General features: G+C 38.6%; 1 protein-coding gene across 2 annotated transcripts in view; it reads right to left on the bottom strand.

Moving 5' to 3' along the window:
- The window catches only part of SNX4 (sorting nexin 4), a 71,080-nt gene extending 52,065 nt beyond the window's left edge, over positions 1–19,015 (bottom strand). Inside the window, exons 1-3 of one of the 2 annotated variants that reach the window (XM_047099763.1) lie at positions 18,873–19,015; positions 14,316–14,342; positions 4,211–4,332 (exon numbers count right to left, since the gene is read on the bottom strand). In XM_047099763.1, the coding sequence (XP_046955719.1) occupies positions 4,211–4,332; positions 14,316–14,342; positions 18,873–19,013 (290 nt within the window). In that variant the 5' untranslated portion in view covers positions 19,014–19,015. The remainder of the gene's footprint in view (positions 1–4,210; positions 4,333–14,315; positions 14,343–18,872) is intronic. The other variant, XM_047099764.1, reaches the window with a different exon arrangement.
- Positions 19,016–21,145: the final 2,130 nt, after the last annotated feature.

Here is a 21,145-nt window from a genome sequence, read left to right as displayed (position 1 = left end):
TGCTAGAGGGATTGAGGGAGGGGGGATGGGCTAAATGGGTAAGGGGCATTAAGGAATCTACTCCTGAAATCATTGTTGTACTATATGCTAACTTGGATATAAATTAAAAAATAATTAAAAAAACAAAAACAAAAAAAACACCTGAAGCTTTGCTTAAAAAAATGTAAATTCCTGGACCTCACCCAAAACCCTGTAGCAAGTGATTCCTATGTACTTTAAAGTTTAAAAACCATGCGGTTTTCTTTTGTATGTGGTTATTTTTTTTTTTATGATTTTATTTTTAAGTAACCTTTACACCCAATGTGGGATTGAATTTACAACCTCGAGATCAACAGTCACATGCTCCACCAATTGAACCAGCCAGGAACCCCTAAGAACCACTGTTTTGTTTTGTTTTTAATTGTAAAATCCATTTTATTTTTTTTAACTTTTTTATTTTTTAAAATTTACATCCAAATTAGTTAGCATATAGTGAAGCAATGATTTCAGGAGTAGATTCCTTAATGTCCCTTACTCATTTAGCCCATCCCCCCTCCCACAACCCCTCTAGCAACCCTCAGTACGTTCTCCATATTCTCTTCTGTTTTGTTCCCCTCCCTGTTTTTATATTATTTTTGTTTCCCTTCCCTTATATTCATCTGTTTTGTGTCTTAAAGTCCTCATATGAGTGAAGTCATATGATTTTTGTCTTTCTCTGACTAATTTCACTTAGCATAATACCCTCCAGTTCCATCCACGTAGTTGCAAATGGCAAGATTTCATTCTTTTTGATTGCCGAGTAACACTCCATTGTATATATATATACATTTTCTTTATCCATTCATCCATTGATGTGACATTTGGGCTCTTTCCATACTTTGGCTATTGTTGATAGTGCTGCTATAAACATGGGGGTGCCATGTGTCCTTTTGAAACAGCACACCTGTATCCCTCGGATAAATGCCTAATAGTGCAATTGCTGGGTCGTAGGGTGGTTCTATTTTTAGTTTTTTGAGGAACCTCCATACTGTTTTCCAGAGTGGCTGCACCAGCTTGCATTCCCACCTAAGAAACACTGTTTTAAATTAAACTTACAGGTCCATGAAAAATACTAGGGTAGATAAATAAATACAAATTTATATTAAAATACAATTGTGAAAGTCAACTCAATAATCCTTTTGTGTACCGCACATTTGATGATGATCCACTTATTTATTTATTCAGAGTATAGCTACCTTACTCAAGTATGGTCAATTTTAACTCCTAGTTTCATATTATGATACTGTATTCAGTTCAAACTCAAAAGTAAACAACTATGGGGCACCTGCGTGGCTCAGTCGGTTAAGTGTCCAACTCTTGATGTCAGCTCAGGTCATGATCTGACAGTTTGTGGGATCAAGCCATGCATCAGGCTCTGTGCTGACAGCACAGATCCTGCTTAGGATTCTCTCTCCCTCTCTCTCTGCCCCTTCCCCACTCGCACTCTCTCTCTTTCAAATTAAATAAACACTAAAATAAAATAATTTTTAAAAATTATTTTAAAAATTTAGAGAAAAAAAGAAAAATAAAAAACTATAAATTATTCCAGATTATTCAAATCAAGATTCTCTTCTAGCAGTGAAAGTAATCAACAGTTAATTTCATTGCTCAACTGATAAAATACATACTAAAAATAAAAATATACTTTTTAGTTTTCAATTTAAGAATTTACAACAGTGACTACAGTTAATACTGTACTGCAGGGGCGCCTGGGTGGCGCAGTTGGTTAAGCGTCCGACTTCAGCCAGGTCACGATCTCGCAGTCCGGGAGTTCGAGCCCCGCGTCAGGCTCTGGGCTGATGGCTCAGAGCCTGGAGCCTGTTTCCGATTCTGTGTCTCCCTCTCTCTCTGCTCCTCCCCCGTTCATGCTCTGTCTCTCTCTGTCCCAAAAATAAATAAACGTTGAAAAAAAAATTTTTTTTTTAATTTAAAAAAAAATAAAAAGAAAAAAAAATACTGTACTGCATACTTTAAAGTTGTTAAGAGAGTAAATCTTAAAAGTTCTCATTAAAAGAAAAAAAGTTTTGTTAACTGTATAGTGACAGATGTTAATCAGACTTGTAATCACAATACATACAAATACTGCAACATAACGTTACAATATCTGAAGTTAATATGTTATAGGTCATTATACCTCAAAAACAAGAACACATGAAAAAATAATTTAAGTAAAGGTAAGCTACAGTTAACACTAATTTCTATTTTTTTTACACTAATTTCTAAAGTATGATTTTTTTAAGTCACTAATCTAACTTAAAAAAACAGAAATAAAACCCTCTGATGGGACCATATTTTTTTTAATGACTTTAAAAATCTCTGTGAGGGGTGCGTGGCTGGCTCAGTTGGTATTCAACTCTTGATCCCAGGGTTCTGAGTTCAAGCCCCACATTGGGCGTAGAGCCTAATGAACCTAAGTTTTAAAAATCTCTGTGATACACATATGTAGATATGTAGGTCACAAAATTACCTAATTTTGGTGGGGAGATGGGTTAAATAGGTGATTAAGGAGTGCACTTATCATGATGAGCACAGGGTGATATACAGGAGTGTTGAATTACTACATGGTACATCTGAAACTAATACAACACTCTGTTACTAACTGGAATTAAAATAAAAACTTAAAACACACACACACAGAAAACAAAAACAAAAGCAAAATGACCTTATTTTAAAAAGACCAACCTTACCTCTTTCTGTTCCTAAAGTTCCTACTGTAATGTAAATTTTCTCTGGTTTGGGGAAGAGTCTTTTTTTTTTTTCTTTTTTTCTCTTTTTGGTGGAAGAAAGAAAACTATACTTACAAAGAAGGTTTCAGAATTGCCTATACATTAAACAACATTTACCAAGATTTTAACTTTTATTTTGGGTAGAACCACAGACCTGGAGAAGTCTTGAAAAGTCACAGGGTTCAGCCTTAAGGCAAGCTCAGTGACTTTCGGTAAACCTATGAAAATGCAAGGGTTAAAAGGTTTTTTCCTTAAAAATGTATTCACATTAAAATATGGTTATAACCCTTTATCAACTAGGTCTGGTAGTTCTATTATTTTATTTTACTTACTATCAAAAAATCTCGCACATCTTTATTTAAAAAAAATTTTTCTTTAACGTTTATTTATTTTTGAGAGACAGAGCATCAGCAGGGGAGGGGCAGAGAGAGAAAGGCAGACACAGAATCCATAGCAGGCTCCAGGCTCTGAGCTGTCAGCACAGAGCCCGAGGCAGGGACCAAACCCATAAATCTGCAAGATCATGACCCGGGCTGAAGTCGGATGCTTAACTGACTGAGCCACCCAGGTGCCCCTCGCACCATCTTTATTTTAACTGAAAGCACTTCTGCTCAGTCTCTGCAGAGAGAAAAGAACTGGTCAGTATTTTGTCTTTATATAAATTGTTTGTAATTGGCAAAATAGAGTCTTGCCTTGTCTTTCTCTAGACAAAATAGTCTAATCCCTTTAACTTTTTCCTTATGAGGTAGAAGAACATTTTTCTGATGAGTTTTGATTTCTTACTCCATGATTTACTCTTATCTGTTCAATTTACCCCAAAGTCTAAAGCTCTAGTCTCAATCAATTCTGTTAACTTTTTACTGACTCAAGCCATATTCTCTCTTCCTATACCTCTCTTATTTACCTAAGTCTACTTCATACACCCCTGGGAACCTGGTCTCCTTTCTCAAAAGTGCGTGGGAATTATTATGAGTAACACCAAAAACTCCAAAGCATATGTCAAGTAACATTCCAGGTCCCACAAGTATTCCATAACCTGCTCTTTACCTCCAACATAAGTACATTAAAATATAGCTACTGGGGCGCCTGCGTGGCTCAGTTGGTTAAGCATCTGACTTTGGCTCAGGTCATGCTCTCACTTCGAGCCCTGCAGGCTCTCTGCTGTCAGTACAGAGTCCACTTCAGATCCTCTGTCTCCCGCTCTCTCTCTCAAAATAATGAACTTTAAAAGAAAAAAAAAATATATATATATATGCATATATATATATATATATATGTATATAGCTGCCAAGTGGACTATAGTAAAAGACATACCTATTTACTTTATCTGTTAAAAAGAAACAAAAAACCAAATACCTAAAAAGACAATAACCTGTAAACAATTCCATTATACAACATAATTTGCATCAACAGCTACCAAACAAAGCTTTTTCTAACTAAATCTAGGCCTAATTCTCATCACTCACCTTGTTTCAATGAGGTAAGCAGTATATGTTTCTTGCATGTTCATGGCATTTCTTCCAGTTCGCTTTTCTGCTTCTGAAACACTAATTTCTATCTTCTTCAACCCAAAATTATTTTCTGTCATCTGGACAAAAATTAATGGAAGAACAACAACAAAACCTTTAAGACGGTATTAAGAAAAAAAAAATTAACAGCTGTTATAATCAAATCCATTACTGGTATATATTTCAAGCAAATTTCTTATTTTTTTTTTTTTAAGTTTATTTATTTTGAGAGAGCGTGTGTGAATAGGGAAGGGGTAGAGAAAGAGGGAGAGAGAGAATCCCAAGCAGACTCTGTGCTGTCGCACAAATGTAAGATCATGACCTGAGCTGAAATCAAGAGTTGGGACTGAGCCACCCAGGCACCCCAAGTTTCTTACATTTCTTGAGTTGCTAGGGGTTGCTAAATGATAGCAGCAAATGATATACATCTCATTAGCAGCATTTTGTAGCACATCAAACTTTTCCAAAGCTATTGTAACAAGTATCGCACATTTAATTATTAAAACATAGACATTTTGTGTAAGTGACCAAGAATAAATCAATATAGAAATGCCTACGAAGGTGCTCCTGGGTGGCTCAGTCAGTTAGGCATCCCATTCTCGATTCTGGCTCCAGTCATGATCTCACAGTCCTGAGATCAAGCCCTGTGTGGGGCTCCACAATCAATGTGGAGCCTGCTTGGGATTCTCTCTCTCCCCTATCCTGATTATGCATGTGTTTTCTGTCTCTCTCTCTCTCTCAAAATAAATAAACATCTTTAAAAATGTCTAAGAAAAAATCTAAAAACATTTTATATAGAGATAAATAATCCTCAATATTAATATCTAATTTTGGTTTTACCAAAGTCAAATCACTCTCTCAAAAAGAAAATACTATACATATGCCAAAAGGCATGATTTTCAATAGGCAGGTTAAATTTAAAAATTAAAAAACAAAACAAAACCAGAAGTTGTCTTATATTCAACTTTAAATTTGCCTAAACATTTTGGCAGTGGTTAAAAGGCTCCACTTGTGAGACAGCAGCAAGGTTTAAGAGCAGACTCCTTTCACTTCCTGCTAAAACATGCCCAAGTCTATGCTAAAGAACCAAAGAGAATAAACACACCACTATTGCTTCAAAGGCTGTATGTGTGGAAAGTGTGCCACTGAAGAAAGTTCTTGAAAATACCAAAGTAACTCCAAGTCTAAACAAGGAAGATAAAGTGAGACCATGTGATAGTTGCTATGCTTTGGGGGTTTTCCACTTGCTCTCTCTCAAAGTTCAGAGGTGGGTTTTAATTAAAAATACTGCACTACATTATAACTGAGAGCAGTTTGTGAAGAAGAATGTGAAAAATTGACATGAATGGAGCCATTTTAAAAGGGAGCCAAGCAACCACTGCAGAGAAATTGCCTTATCCGTGTCTGTTTGAACTCAACCAAAACCTTTGGACTAGGCAAAACAGCACATGTTTTAAGCAACTACTTGAGAAGCCAGCAGAACAGGTACCCTGATCACAAGTTCAGAAGGTTATGGACTTTCCAAAGATAGAGTCTGTAGTAAATCAATGTATAGCCAAGAGTTTAGCCTTTTTTTCCCCTTTTAACTCATGTAACTGCCCCCTGCCTTCTTTTTCCTTATAAGCCTCTTAATTTCACCCTAGAAGCAGGATACTATTTGGGTTTTCTACCTGAATCTGTATTCCTCAAATTACAATTCTCTGATTCCAAATAAACATTAGTTTGCCTTTTACTGTGGCTCTTTATTTTCAGGTTAACAAGAGACAGAAGTAGCAAGATGGATGCACCAAAACATACAGAAAAAAAGAAAAAGAAAAAACTACAGTAAAACCTGCAATGATAATTTGTACAGAAAATTAAACCCATGTGCTATAAGGACAGAAAAAGCTATGTGATATTGCAAAAAATTAAATGATGAATAAATTTAGGAAATGCCCCCAAAATGCTGAATAAAAAAAGGAGAAGGTAAAACGCTAAAAGAAGATAAAAAGGACAGAGAACTAAAAGCCAACCCAACGGAACCAATGGACTAGAATTATTAGTAAAAAAAAAAAAAAAAAAAACAGAAGTCACTCAGTTGTCAAATAAGACTTTTTTTTAAATATAATTTATTGTCAAGTTAACTAACATACAGTGTATATAGTGTGCTCTTGGTTTTGGGGGTAGATTGCCGTGATACATCTCCTACATCCCAGTGCTCATCCCAACAAATGCCCTCTTCAATACCCATCACCCATCCCTGCCCCCATCAACCCTCAGTTTGTTCTCTGTATTTAAGAGTCTTTTATGGTTTGCCTCTCTCTGTTTGAAACTATTTTTCTCCTTCCCATCCCCCATGGTATTCTGTTAAATTTCTCAAGTTCCACATATGAGTGAAAAAACATAGGATATCTGCCTTTCTCTGACTGACTTATTTCACTTAGCGTAATACCCCCCAGTTCCATCCACATTGTTACAAATGGCAGGAAGACATTTTTAGTAAGTATAAGTTGTATGTTTAGCTACTAAAAGAAAAAATAAGAGATAGAAGGAAATACTTCAAAAAAAAATTCAAAAAGTTACATAAGTACAAACCACTCAACATCAAGATTATGAAGCCATTGTTAGTTTAGATACATATTTATAAAAATCATAATTTGGGCCCATAGGTAAACACTATGATTTACCACCATCTACTCCAGTGAAAAATTCCCTCAATGCTGGAAGGACATGACTAATAAAGCAAATTATCTCCCCAGCCAAAAAGATAATGCCTATGAGTCATGAATTTACCCTCATGCCATCTGATTACATAGAAGGAAAAAAAAATAAAAGAATAAAATCAGCTATCATAAAAACTAAAGAACGAAAACAGGAACACAACAATAACACCAGCAGGATTTGGTAGCTGATATAAAATTGCTAATCCTCTCAATAAAGCATAGAAGAGTGTCAAGATTAACAAAACCAGAATCACAATTGTTAAAAGAATACATTCAAAAGATTTAGAGATGGACTGACTTGACTGGAAAATGAGCCCAGGGACATGTTTCAAACAAAGATTGAATAGTTTAGGTGTATTCAAAGCACACTTCTCATCAGGGTAAAGAATATAATTAAAGACGGGTGCCTGGATGGCTCAGTCAGAAGAGCATCCAACTCTTGATATCTGGGTTGTGATTTCAAGCCCCACATTGGATGTAAAGATTATTTAAATAAACTTAAAAAAAAAATTCAGGGGTGCCTGGTGGCTCAGTCAGTTAAACATCTGACTCTTGATTTCAGCTGAGGTCATGATGTCACTGTTCAGGCGTTAAAGCCTCACATGAGGCTGAGACTGCTTGGAATTCTCTCTCTGCCCCTCCTCCCCTGCTCAAGCTCACGCATGACTTTCCCTCTCTCCCTCAAAATAAATAAACTTAAAAAATTTTAAAAAGACTAAATAACTATCCAAATAATAATGTCACTATTAAATGTAGAAGACTAAATGTAGAAGATGGACATAGTTAAAAGGCTAATGAAATCCTTTATTTTCAACTCAAAGAATGAAAATGAATATAATCTATTTCAAGTTATTAAGATGTTGCAAACCACTGGGGTACCTGGGTGGTTCTGTCAGTTAAGCCTCTGACTTCAGCTCAGGTCATGATCTTACGATTTGTGAACTCAAGCCCCACACTGGGTTCTCTGCTGTCTGCACAGAGCCACTTTGGATCCTCTGTCCTCCCCTCTCTCTGCCCCTCTTTTGCTTGTGCGCTCGCTTGCACTCTCTCTCTCTCAAAAATGAACATTTTTTAAAAAACTTAAAATGTTGCAAACCATTAAGAAATAGTAAAAGCATAAAAAGCAGACAAAAATGACAAAAAGAACAATAAGAAACTATTAATTCAAGAAATATTTCTTGAGTATTTACAATGCCAGTCATTAGGGATAGAAAGATAGCTGAAACAAGGTGCCTGACACTTGAGGAGTTCACTGACTCCATGGGAATTCTCAACCCAACCGGCACAGTGATGCTCTTTAAGATTAAAGACAAGATGAAAGCTAACCTTAATATAACTTTTAGGGTTATAGGTGAAAAGAGTTAGTGTTTAGAGCATTTGACTTGTTTAATCTTATTTAAATCACACACAAAAGAAAATATATTACGTTTACTATCATATTGAAAATTACAGGAGAAAGATAAAACAGGCAACAACAACAAAACAGGCAGATTGAGACAAACATGAAAGTAATCAGAAAAGAAACAATGCACAGAAAGAAAAATAAAATATATTTGGCCAAATAGAACAGAAATAATAATCATCAATATAATTTACAAGAAAAAAGAGGCACCTGGGTGGCTCAGTTGGTTAAGCATCCAACTTTGGCTCAGGTCATGATCTCTTGGTTCATGGGTTCGAGCCCTGCATCAGGCTCTGTGCTGACAGCTCGGAGTCTGGAGCCTACTTTGGATTCTGTGTCTCCCTCTCTCTGCCCCTTGCCTGCTCTGTCTCTCTCTCTCTTTCAAAAGTAAGTAAACATTAAAAAGAAAAACTAAAAAAAAGAAAAGAAAAAGAAACAAGCAAACAAAATCTTTCCCAGATCCACACTGAAAGGTATGTGGTCCATGTGTAATGAACATCCCAACAAGATTAAAGCAGAAAAACAAGAAACAAGACTCCTACAAAAGAATAAGTATCAAATTTGCCTTAGATTTCACAATAAATTCCAAATGACACAGGAACATCATGCATAGAACATGCTTGAAATATTTAAACATATTAGATACTGTTCCTTCAAAAATACTTAACCCCAGGGGCGCCTGGGTGGCGCAGTCGGTTAAGCGTCCGACTTCAGCCAGGTCACGATCTCGCGGTCCGTGAGTTCGAGCCCCGCGTCGGGCTCTGGGCTGATGGCTCAGAGCCTGGAGCCTGTTTCCGATTCTGTGTCTCCCTCTCTCTCTGCCCCTCCCCCGTTCATGCTCTGTCTCTCTATGTCCCAAAAATAAATAAACGTTGGAGAAAAAAAAAAAAAAATTAAAAAAAAAAAAAATACTTAACCCCAGCAAGATTTTTTGTAGAAACTGATAAACCATTCCTAAAATTTATATGGAAATACAAAAGACTTAGAATAGCCAGAACAATTTTTTTCAACGTTTATTTATTTTTGGGACAGAGAGAGACAGAGCATGAACGGGGGAGGGGCAGAGAGAGAGGGAGACACAGAATCGGAAACAGGCTGCAGGCTCTGAGCCATCAGCCCAGAGCCTGACGCGGGGCTCAAACTCACGGACCGCGAGATCGTGACCTGGCTGAAGTCGGATGCTTAACCGACTGTACCACCCAGGCGCCCCAAAACAATTTTGAACAAGTTGCAGGACCCAGTTTCAAAACTTACTAAAAAGTGAAAGTAATCAAAACAGTGTGGTACTGACAGAAAAAGAGATCAAAGGAATGGAACTGAGAATCCAGAAATAAACCCTTACATTTAAGGTCCACTGATTTTTTTTTTTTAAGACACACCCAGGCAAATCAATAGGGAATGGAGAGGTCTTTTCAACATGTAGTGCTGGGACTACAAAATGTCCACATGCCAAAAAAAAGATTTACACCCTTTACTCACACACACCATGCACAGAAATTAACTGAAATGGCCCAGATAAAAGAGCTAAAACTGAAATTTCTGGAAGAAAACATAGGAGAAAAATCTTTGTGATCTGGGGTTATACAAAAAGTCCTTAGATATAATACCAAAATCATAATCCATAAAAGAAAAAAGTGATATACTAGATCTCATCAAAATTAAAAACTTTTACTCTTCAAAAGACACCATAGTGCTCGCTTCGGCAGCACATATACTAAAAGACACCATAAAAAAAGGGTGCCTCGCTGGCTCAGTAGGTAGAACATGTGGCTCTTGATCTTGGGGGTTGTAAGTTCAAGCCCCACATTGTGGGTGGAGATTACTTAAAAACTAAAATGGTTAGAGTGGCAAAGGTTATATGTACTTTACCCCAATTAAAAAAAAAAAAAAGACCATAAAGAAAAAAAGATAAAATACAAATGGGGGAAGAACCTGTAAATCATATAATCAGATAAAAGACTTGTATTGAGATCATCTAGAAGCATGTTGCTGGCTCCGTCAGTAGGGCAAGCAATTCTTGCTCTCAGGGTTGTGAGTTTGAGCTCCATGTTGTATGCAGAGATAACTGAAAAAAATGAACTTAAAAAAAAAACAAAACATAAACTGATCACATAACCAAATAATCATACCCCCTACAAATCTAACTCAGAGAAATGTAAACATATGTCCACACAAAGACTTATATACGAGTGTTCACAGCAATATTTATAATAGCTAAAACTGTAAACTACAATGTCCATAAAATGGTGAACAGATTAAAAAAAATGTGATATATCCATACAATCAAATATTATTCAGTAATAAAAAAGGAACTACTAATATATGCTATATAACATGGTTGAACCTCAAAAACACTCTAAGCCAGGCTCAAAAGACAATAGATTGTACAATTCCATTTGTATGAAATATCCCAAAAAACAGATTTATATAGAAAGTAGACAGCTACTTTCCTACTAACACCTACAGCTACGGTTGTGAAGGGAGATTAACTACAAAGGAAAGAGAGAATATGAGGGAATGACTGAAATGTTCTAAAACTGGATTATAGTGATGGTTGGTTGCACAACTCTCTAAATTCCCTAAAAATAACTGAATTATATATTCATAATCAGTGAATTTTACAGTAAATTATACCTTAATAAAGTTCTTTAAAATAAAATCCCCAAGTCCATACTGAAAAAGACAAATAGAAAGTTTGATAAGGAACAAGATATTTTCAATTTCCAAGTATGTCCCCACAAATTATTAATTACAAAAGGGAAAACAGTAACTTTATATTGAAGCCTGGCAGAAAATGTGATCATACTACTGGGAAATACAAATCATGTGTGAACTGTTAAGTTACAACTAGAACACAGCATGACTTCAGTGGCAATTTCTGCCAAAGATGCATAACCTTTCTCAGTAAAGACTGAGAACTTCCAGATTCGAGGAAACTAAAGAGATAATACAATTAAATGCAATCCATGAGTCTGGACTGGATCATTTTGCTCTGAAACACTATTGGTACAACTGGCAAAATTTAAACAGTTTGAGGATTAGATACTAGTCATTTATCAATGTTATTTTCCTGACCTTGATGGCAGTACTGTGGTTACATAGGACAATGTCCTTGTTTGACCCTGAAATACTGAAAGGTTTTTTTGTTTTGTTTTGTTTTTTTAAGTAATCTCTACAGCCAAGGTGGGGCTCAAACTCATGATCCCAAGATCAGGAGTTGCAGGCTCTACTGACTGAGCCAGCCAGGCACCCCTCACACTGAAAGTTTTGGGAATGAGATGAGGGACTATAATGGCAGTTCAGTGGCTCAGTCAGTTAAGCATCTGACTCTTGGTCGCAGCTCAGGTCAAGATCTCACGGTTCATGAGATAGAACTCAGAGTCGGGCTCTGACAGCACAGAGTCTGTTTGGGATTCTCCCTCTCTCTCTGACCCTCTCCCGTATGCATGTGTTCACACATGCATGCTCTCTCTGCCTCTCAAAATAAATAAATAAATCTTAAAATAGTTCATGGGAAAAAAGGATCTTCATACTGTACTTGCTTATAAATTTGATACCATTTTTATAAATGAGACTATTTCAAAAGATTTTTAAATAGTCTTTACATTTACAAAAGTAATTTTAGTTTGTTATGTTTGAGAGAAGGAAAAAAACAAAGATACATGCCTTCCAAATCATTACTGAGGATAAAACCAAAGAATTATTGCCCACAAAGGAAAACCAAAAATAGAAACCAAAATAAGAAAGCATAAAACCTCACAGAAGAAAATCAACTAAAAATAAAGCCAGTTAGGACAATGCAAATGTTTTAAATTCCCTATGGTAAACAAGAAAAAGTTTAACACATAACACAAGGCATAAAAATTATAACATGGACAAACACAAATACAAATAAACTGAAATCAAAAGAAATCAGTGTAGCATCAGCCAAAGCAGATAATCAAGAAAACATAAAATAACAGGAAATCAGGGGGAAAAAAAAGTTTGTAATTAGAAGAGCCAAGGATCAATTCACCCTCAGATTAGTAGCCAGTTTGCCAGAATTTGAGTTTTTAAATCTCTCTGCCTCAGTTTCCTCATCTGTAAAATGAGGATGAGAGTACTGACCTCATAACATTATTGGGAACATTTAATGAGTGAATGCAGGTAGAGTGTTCTAAGAGCTCAAGTAGTACCTATCACTTATTATTTGTAGGTTTAAGTTTTCTCTTATTATGAAACTAATACAGGTTTAATGTATAAACATTGAAAAGCATAGAAAAAATTAAATAGAAATCACACACATCCCACAACCCAGCACTAACCATGCTGACGTACCATTCCTGGGCTACTTTCTTACAATCCTTTTTTCCAAGTGTGATGCTACTGTGTTACTGAAACAGGTCAAAGATCTGAAATTTAAGAACTACCCAATGAATTGACTTTCCTCAGGGGATATGTCTACAACAGTCAAAAGTAGCAGGTGTTACGTTAAAAATAATGTATTTAACTTAGGCCTAAGAGCAAAGCTTACTTCAGTTGTAGATAAGAAAAACTTAGTTATAATACATTATGCTTTTTAAATAGCATAGAAAATATGCTTATTTATAAAAATATGCTTTTTATCTATAAAAATATATATTTTTTAAATTAACAGTGATTCAGAACACATTAATTTTTACTTAAAATATGTAAGTCTGAACAGTTTTCCAAACTGAGTCAGAACATATTCACAGTTCATGAAATCAATTTGGCGGTTTGTGACCAACATTTCTTTTTAAAAATAAATAACTGGGGTGCCAGGATACCTCAGTCAGTTGAGCATCAGACTCTTGATTTCGGCTCAGGTCATGATCCCCACATCGGGCTCCACATTAGCAATGTAAAGCCTACTTGGGATTCTCTCGCACACGCTCTCTCACTGCCTCTCCCCCACTTGTGCTCACATTCTTTCTCTCACTCTTGCACTCTCCTTCTAGCGGTGCCTGCATGGCTCAGTCGGTTAGGTATGTGACTTTGGCTCAGGTCATGATCTCACAGTCTGTGATTCAAGCACTGAATCAGGCTCTGTGCTGACAGCTCAGTCTGGAGCCTGCTTCAGACTGTCTCCCTCTCTCCCTCTCCCTCCCTCTCAAAAATAAACATTAAAATAAATAAACAAACAAACAAACCTAAAAAAAAAAAAAAGAAGAATAGGGGCACCTGGGTGGCTCAAGTTGGTTAAAGGTACGACTTCAGCTCAGGTCATAATCTCACACACAGCTTGTGAATTCAAGCTCTGCATCAGGCTCTCTGCTGTCAGCACAGATCCTCCCTCTCTCTCTCTGCCCCTCCTCCATTCTCTCTAAAAAATAAATAGGGGCGCCTGTGTGGCTCAGTCGGTTGAACATCGGACTTTGGCTCAGGTCACGACCTCAACAGCTCACGAGTTTGATCCCCCTCCCGTTGGGCTCTGTGTTGACAGCTGAGAGCCTGGAGCCTGCTTCAGATTCTGTGTCCCTCTCTCTCTCTCTCTGTCCCTCCCCTGCTCCCACTCTCTCTCAAAAATAAGCATTAAAATAATAAATAAGCATTAAAAAAATAGAAGAATGTCAGAGAGTACTATATGAAGTAATGATTAAGTATTGTTTCCTGAACAATTATGTATTAAAGGATATGTATGTTGATTAGGATGTAGAAAATGTATTTTGTACTGTGAGTCACCCTTGAAAAACTAACTCTGAGAGCTGCTGAGGTAGAAAATGAGGAAAGATGCTGCAGTGTGATTTAATCATCTGCTGCTAAACTGATACATTCTGTAACTACCCCTGTACATTTTCTTTTCCTTTTTCATGTTATTCTCACCCACACATGCCTCAAACCTTGCTCACAGTACCAGCCTATTGCACTCAGTTCTCTGCTGCCAATCAGCGAAGGTGTCACGGGATACAGCGATTGCTAAGCAAGAAGCACAAGTTGCACAAGAACTCTTTGCACTCACCAGCACTCCCAGGCCTAAAGCATGCTCCTTAAAAAAAAAAAAAAAAAAAAAAAAAAAAAATCACTCATGACTCCCTCAGGCAATGATTTTTCTCTGGACAAACACTGTTAACTATCAACTCAATGGAATCTTCCAGACTAAAAAGAAGTTCTCCTACTTCCCATTCCCTTGCTATTTCATCTCTCTTCTGCCAGGACTAATTGCTACTTTCTTGGAGACTGGATTCCTCTCTCATTTTTCCATCTTCTAAATTATTTTAAATAGAACTGGCAGTACTTAAAAAAAAAGCTCTCTTCCTTACAGGGAACAAAAGTATGAAAGGAAAAAAAAGAAAACTTCTAAATAAACAATGGAAAGGAGGAGGATTGAAGACTCACAGAAAGAAAAAGAAGAGACTACAGAAGAGTTGATAGCAGAATTTAAAGAATCCTGGTTAGTGACGTTTGAAACCAAAGGAGATTTGAGACTCAAGCAGTGCTTGTTTCTATTACCCACAGGTGTATGGCAACTGGTATAATTACTCTCAGCCCAAACCTGCAGTCAAAAATAAGGCTGATGGGGCACCTGGGTGGCTCAGTCCGTTAAGCATCTGACTTTGGCTCAGGTCATGATCTCGTGGTTCATGAGTTTGAGCCCTGTGCTGGGGCTTGGGATTCTCTCCCTCTTTCTCCCTCTCTCTCTCTACCCTTCCCACCCCCCCACTCTCTCTCTCTAATAAAAATTAAAAAAAAGGCTAAGATAAGGCAAGCTTTCTGCATCTCTATACACCATCTGCATACATATTTTTGTGGTGAAAAATTGCTCGATAAATCAACACATCTTTTGCACCTTTTTTCTTAATATTGTAACTAAAAGATTTAAAGTACAGTATTGGAGAAATTAACAAGTCTATTTTTAACTTTTTTTTTTTTTTTTTTTTTTTTGGAATGAAGCAGTGTGGCCTGCTGGAAAGAGCACTGACTTCCTAGCCAGGAGGACCTGGGCTCAGATTCCAGCCATACCAGTGACTAGCTTGTGACCTTGGTGAAATTACTTCTCTCTGAAGCTATGCTTCCCCATCTTTATCTGTCTTTTGGGGGTAACTTACAGAATTAAATAAAAAGTAGAGCTTACTGTGCATAGCACCCACAAACAACAAATCTTTCTGCTCAGACCACATTCCTATCAATAACAGTAACAACGTGGCTATGGTTATTGCAATACTTCTCAACTGGAAGTGGACGGGAGAAGAGAGGATAGAAAGAGGGAAAAGTGAGTAGATGACCCTCTAAGGAAGGATTTGGGAGTTTTGTCAGGGAGGGGACAACGTACAGAGTATATGTGAATGTTTATGTTTAAACTCCTGATTCTGAAATGTTTGATTCTGAAAATATCTGTCCAAATGACCTGTGTCTCTAGAATTACTAAATTAGGGAGCTGCTTTAAGAAACCCCATAAGTTCAGTCACTAATGAATGGTATATTTACAAACATTTTCCTAAAATGTCAGGTAATACAACTTTTACTATACGATATCATCTTTGGGTTTTCAAATTATCTCAAACTTAATATACATAAGTTTTAATGAGGTATTTATAATCAACTTCTAAATTAAGATAAATGGATTTTATACTATAGTTGTGACTTCACATTAATCATCTAAAGGCTTTCACAAAAAAATTATCCAAAAAAAATTTTTTCAAGATTTTTTTAAACTAATTTCTACACCCAACCTGAGACTCAAACTTACAATCCTGAGATCAAGAGTCGCATGCTCTACCAACTGTGTCAACCAGGTGCCCCACCAAAATTGTATCATTATAATTAAAATTAAACTCATGATGTTTTGTTGTTGCCAACAAAAGGTAGGATTCTTGCCTTTTGAAATAATCTAAAATTGCTTTAACACATATCCATGAGATTGGCAACTACTTGAAGATCTAAAAATATTAAGTGTTGATAAAGACAGAAAGCAATTTAGCATCATCTACTAGGGTTGAATGTGCTAATACACTACAATCCAGCAACCCCACACCTAAATTTATATTAGATATTTGCACCAAGAGATATGTAAGAAAAAATTGACAGTAATTTTTTAGAAATAGCAAGAACCTTGTAGCCATCCCAAAGTCTGTAAACACAAGAAGAAATTACTGTAGAGGGGTGCCTGGGTGGCTCAGTCAGTTGAGCGTCCAGCTTCAGCTCAGGTCATGATCTCACCGGTCGTGAGTTCAAGCCCCGCATCAGGCTCTGTGCTGACAGTTCTGAGCCTGGAGCCTGCTTCAGATTCTGTGTCCCCTCTCTCTCCGCCCCACCCCTGCTTGTGCTCTGTCTCTCGCTGTCTTCAAAAATGAATAAACAAAAAAATTAATAACTGTAGAATATCTATGAAATGGCATACTATATGGGGAACCTGGTTGGCTCAGTAATTGAGCATCTGACTCTTGATTTACGCTCAGATCATGATCCCAGGGTTGTGGGTTTGAGCCCCTCATCAGGCTCTGAGCTGAGCATGGGGCCTGCTTAACAATCTTTCTCCCTCATCTATATTTATATTTATATAAATAAAATGGCAGACTACAAAGCCACCAATATAAATGAACTAAGCCACATTTTGGAATCCCAAAAGCATATTGAGCAAAGAGAGGAAGTAATAGTAAAATTATGTCACTTATGTAAATTTCAAAGTCAGGTAAAACTAAACAATATATTGTTTAGGAATATATGTGGTGAGATTATAAGAAAAGCAAAAGAACTATTAATACAAAATGCAGAATACAGACTACCTCTGTGGTGGAGGGAGTGAGCTGTAACGAGAGAACATATGAGGGCTTCAATTATTTTGTGATATAATTATTTTGTGAGATCTTCTCTGTACTAATGATATACTTCACAATAAAAGTTGTTTTGTTTTGATTTGTTTGTAAGGGGAAACACAAAAACTAAGTCACAAGTGGGGACCTGCATAAAGAGCAAATCAGGTGTTCCTGGGTGGCTCAGATAGTTGAGCTTCTGACTCAATTTCAGCTCAGGTCAAGATTCTCTCTCTCTCTCCCTCTGGCCATCCCCTGCTCATGTGCACACTCCCTCTCCCTCTCTTTCAAAAAAAAAAAAAAAAAAAAAACCCAAAAAACTCTTTTTAATGTCTATTTTTGAGAGACAGAGAGACACAGAGCATGAGTAGGAGAGGGGGAGAGAGCGAGCGAGACACAGAATCCGAAGATGGCTCCAGGTTCTGAGCTGTCAGCACAGAGCTGGACATGGGGCTTGAACTCATGAACCGTGAGATCATGACCTGAGCCGAAGTTGGATGCTTAACTGACTGAGCCACCCAGGTGCCCTAAAAAAAAAAAAAAAAAAAAATTTAAAGCAAATAATGTAAGAGCCAAGGTTTCAAACCACAGAATACACACACTTCTCTCACATTTAATATGAGATCCTGACTTTTCCACAAATAATTCTACATTTTGGAAAAAAAATAAATGAAAAACTTAAAACTCGCCCAAAAAAGTCCTCATGCTACCTTATATTTCTCAACATTTCCCTAAGAAGGAGAAACCGTCCTGCGAAGTTCTGGGTATCAGGTCTCTAAAGAGACTAGAGACTTTCTAGTTACATTCAGCAAACAGCTTTAACTTTTCGTTATCCATATACTAGAAGCATGGGCAGTTCTATATTAGCACTGACACCTGTTCCAGAAAAAAAAGCAAACTGATGATTAATGCACACTCTTGGATAGAATGGTCTCACGTGGCGCGCTAGTTTCTGGAATGCTTCAATTTAACCGGTCTACCTATCTTGCATTATGCGTGGAAACACTTCGGAATGAAAGCAATTAAAACTACAAGATGTTGCATTTTCTCTTCTCTTCAGGTGATGAAAATCACTCATTACCAGGGGCTTCACAAAGCAAATACATGGGATATAAATGATAAAACGTCAACTGGAAAATATGGCACTGCCTCCAAACGAAGAAACTGCAAACAAGGAGTTTAATTTTTTTTTTATTTGTACCTTTTCTTCAATCCGACACCTTCTTCAATTTCCTGATGGTGGCACCAAGCCGACTACCCTTTATAACCTCCAACTATTTGGTCAAGCCCCTCATTCCCTTCCTTCAACACCACTGCCCACTCACCACGACGCCTCCGTTCGCACAACCCCTCACCAGAATGTCAAGAACAACAGCGTTCGTCTTCAGGTCCCAACCTCCAGGTCCCCCGACCTCTGAACACCGCACCCGCTCCAGCCTGGCAGGTTCCGGGCTCCGACCTCCATGCCCCCGGGACCGCACCCACACATCTCTCCTCCGCTCCCCTCACCACCGCCGCCGCCTTCTCCGCCCTTCCCTCAGTCCCGCTGCCCCAGGCGGTCGCCCCTCCCCAGAACCCGCTTTTCCACTGAGCCTCTCCCTCAATGCACCTGTGGCTCGGCCCTTCCACCCTCCTGTCCCCTCACCGCGACCTCCCCCACCCCCCCCACCCCCGGCCAAGTCCCCCGGCCCTCGCCAGCCCAGCCCAGCCCGGCCCGCTAGGCCCGGACACCAGGCCCTGCGGCCTCGGCTGCCCCTTCTCCTCACCGTGCCGTCTCCAGGGACCTCGTCTCGGGAACCCTCCGCTTCCTCACCGACCGCAGCCTGCAGCCCCGCGTCGGCGTGGCCCAGCGGCTCTAGGGGAGCCGGCTGCCACTGCCGCTCGAGATCCGGAGGTGCCTGCTCCATGTCTGCAGTTTGGCGCGGCAGACCCAGTGCGCTTGCGCCGCCGCGCAGCGCGCCCCGCCCCCTTTCCCCGCCCGGGCGGCAGCGCCCGGCCCTCCTTCCCTAGCCTGGGCCGCCGTTCTCAGAGCCCCTTTCCTTGCTTACGCTGCCGCGCGTTGAGCCCGTTTCCCTGGCTCTGTCAGCGGCGGCTGAGACCCACAGAGCTCCCTTGCCTGTGGCTGAGGCGGAAAGGCGCGCCTGCCTAGGTACTGGCTACCGCTGCTAAGCTGGGATACGCAGAAACCCGGGAGGACTGATGGAGGGAGAGAAGGGGAAAAAAGGGAAAGGTGAAGACCAAAGTAGACATGGGAACCATTCCGATTGGTGATCACCTAGAGAAAAATTGAAACACAAAAGAAATCGGAGGCCGCAGTCTGACCTCGCTCTCGGCCTCTGACTTGCCTGCCTTGTAGGTTCCATTTTTTACCCGGAAAGATCAGAGAGGCGCAAATTAAAAACTTTTAGCGGGTCCAGTAACACATTTAGCAAAAGGTAGCACATGCAAGTTTTTGAGAGAAGTGAAGAAGTGAAGCATTTGGCTGAAGCGGTGTTTGAAATCCGTTGCGTTTCTGATCCGGAGAAACCCAGAGATTTCTGATCATTTTCTACAAACATACTTTAATGAATTTTCGGAACCCGCTTCCTTGATAAGCATTCACTATGGTAACCTGATGGGAAATGCTCACTGGGTGTACCAGGATGTGGTAGTTGGCCGTTCCTTATATGCAGTCTGGTCATCAGTTTTTCCATGACACAAACCTCATTCTGCCCAAATACCTAGCTGTTCCAAGTTGTGACACACAATGTGCTCTTCCTGGATTGCATTCTCTGCCCACCCCCCTCCCCCCCACAACTGGTGAATTTCCCATTCATCCCTAAAACCTCAATCAAGTTATAATGTCCAAATGCTAACATCACTGTGTTAATAAATCAGTTAGAGGGCCTAGGTGGCTCAGTGGTTAAGTGTCCGACTTTGGCTCAGGTCATGATCTCACCGTTGGGAGTTCGAACCCTGCATTGGGCTCTGTGCTGACAGCTCAGATCCTGGAGCCTGCTTCAGACTCTGTGTCTCCCATTCACTCTGCCGCTTACCTGCTTATGCTGTGTCTCTCTCTCTCAAAAATAAATAAACGTTAAAAAAAAATAAGATAAAAATGTTGCTTGTTTTATTTTACAATTATTTATTTATATGTCTGCCCCAACTAGACTTTGGACTTTTTTTTAAAGCAGGGACCCTATCTTACTTTTTTTTCCCTTCTGAACAAACAGTAGTGTGGTAGGGTCCCCTCCCTAAGAAAAGAAAAAAAAAGAAAAAAACCTCAAGGTAACCTGGTTATACAGCTATGTGAAAACATCCCTCACAACCTTGTAACATGAGACCACTTAATCACACTACATGTTTGTATGTTACCATATATGGGAGACAAAGAAGGAGAAAATAAATAAAAAACCACGCCACTTGGCGTTGAGGTCTCAGTTCTTTGGGTAAGAACCCAACTGAGCCATGCTGGCACAAGTAAAGTTGCTTCCTGGAAAGAAAAGCCTCGATTCTCTGTGCAAGAATCCTGCTACAGTAGGATATTTACTCAAATTTTTGAAGACATTTCCTCAGGGATTACTCATGCTAGGCAAATTCTCAGGAAACATTTTTAAATCGCAAGACTATTAATTTATCACAAGAGAAATATATATCTTCCCAGGGACAGATTTGTAACCATTATTCTATGACTTTCTCCCATTTGAGATCCTTAACAAGTTTGGAGAGCCATTAGGATAATTCCTCTGGCCTGGTGATTTGAGTATTTCATCCTGTAGTAAGAACAAGGAAAGGGGCTCAGGGCTTTACAAAGCATTCATGGAGAGGGGGCCATAGTGCTATGTACTATTTGAAAGGAAGAAAGAAAGAAAGAAAGAAAGAAAGAAAGAAAGAAAGAAAGAAAGAAAGAAAGAAAGAAAGAAAGAAAGAAAGAAAGAAAGAGAAAGAAAGAAAAGGAAGGAAGGAAGAAAGAAAAGAGAGAAAGGAAGAAAGAAAAAGAAAAAAGAGAAAGAAAGAAAAACAGAGTAGGAACATCTGTTTCCCTTTCATTATGACCCCA

Source organism: Lynx rufus, unplaced genomic scaffold (assembly GCF_022079265.1).
Source record: "Lynx rufus isolate CCGP_SWC_20201006 ecotype Redwood Valley unplaced genomic scaffold, mLynRuf1.p SCAF_5, whole genome shotgun sequence".
Classification (NCBI taxonomy): Eukaryota; Metazoa; Chordata; class Mammalia; order Carnivora; family Felidae; genus Lynx; species Lynx rufus.
The sequence above is the reverse complement of the archived record's forward strand: the minus strand, read 5'-3'. Positions and strand labels throughout refer to the sequence as shown.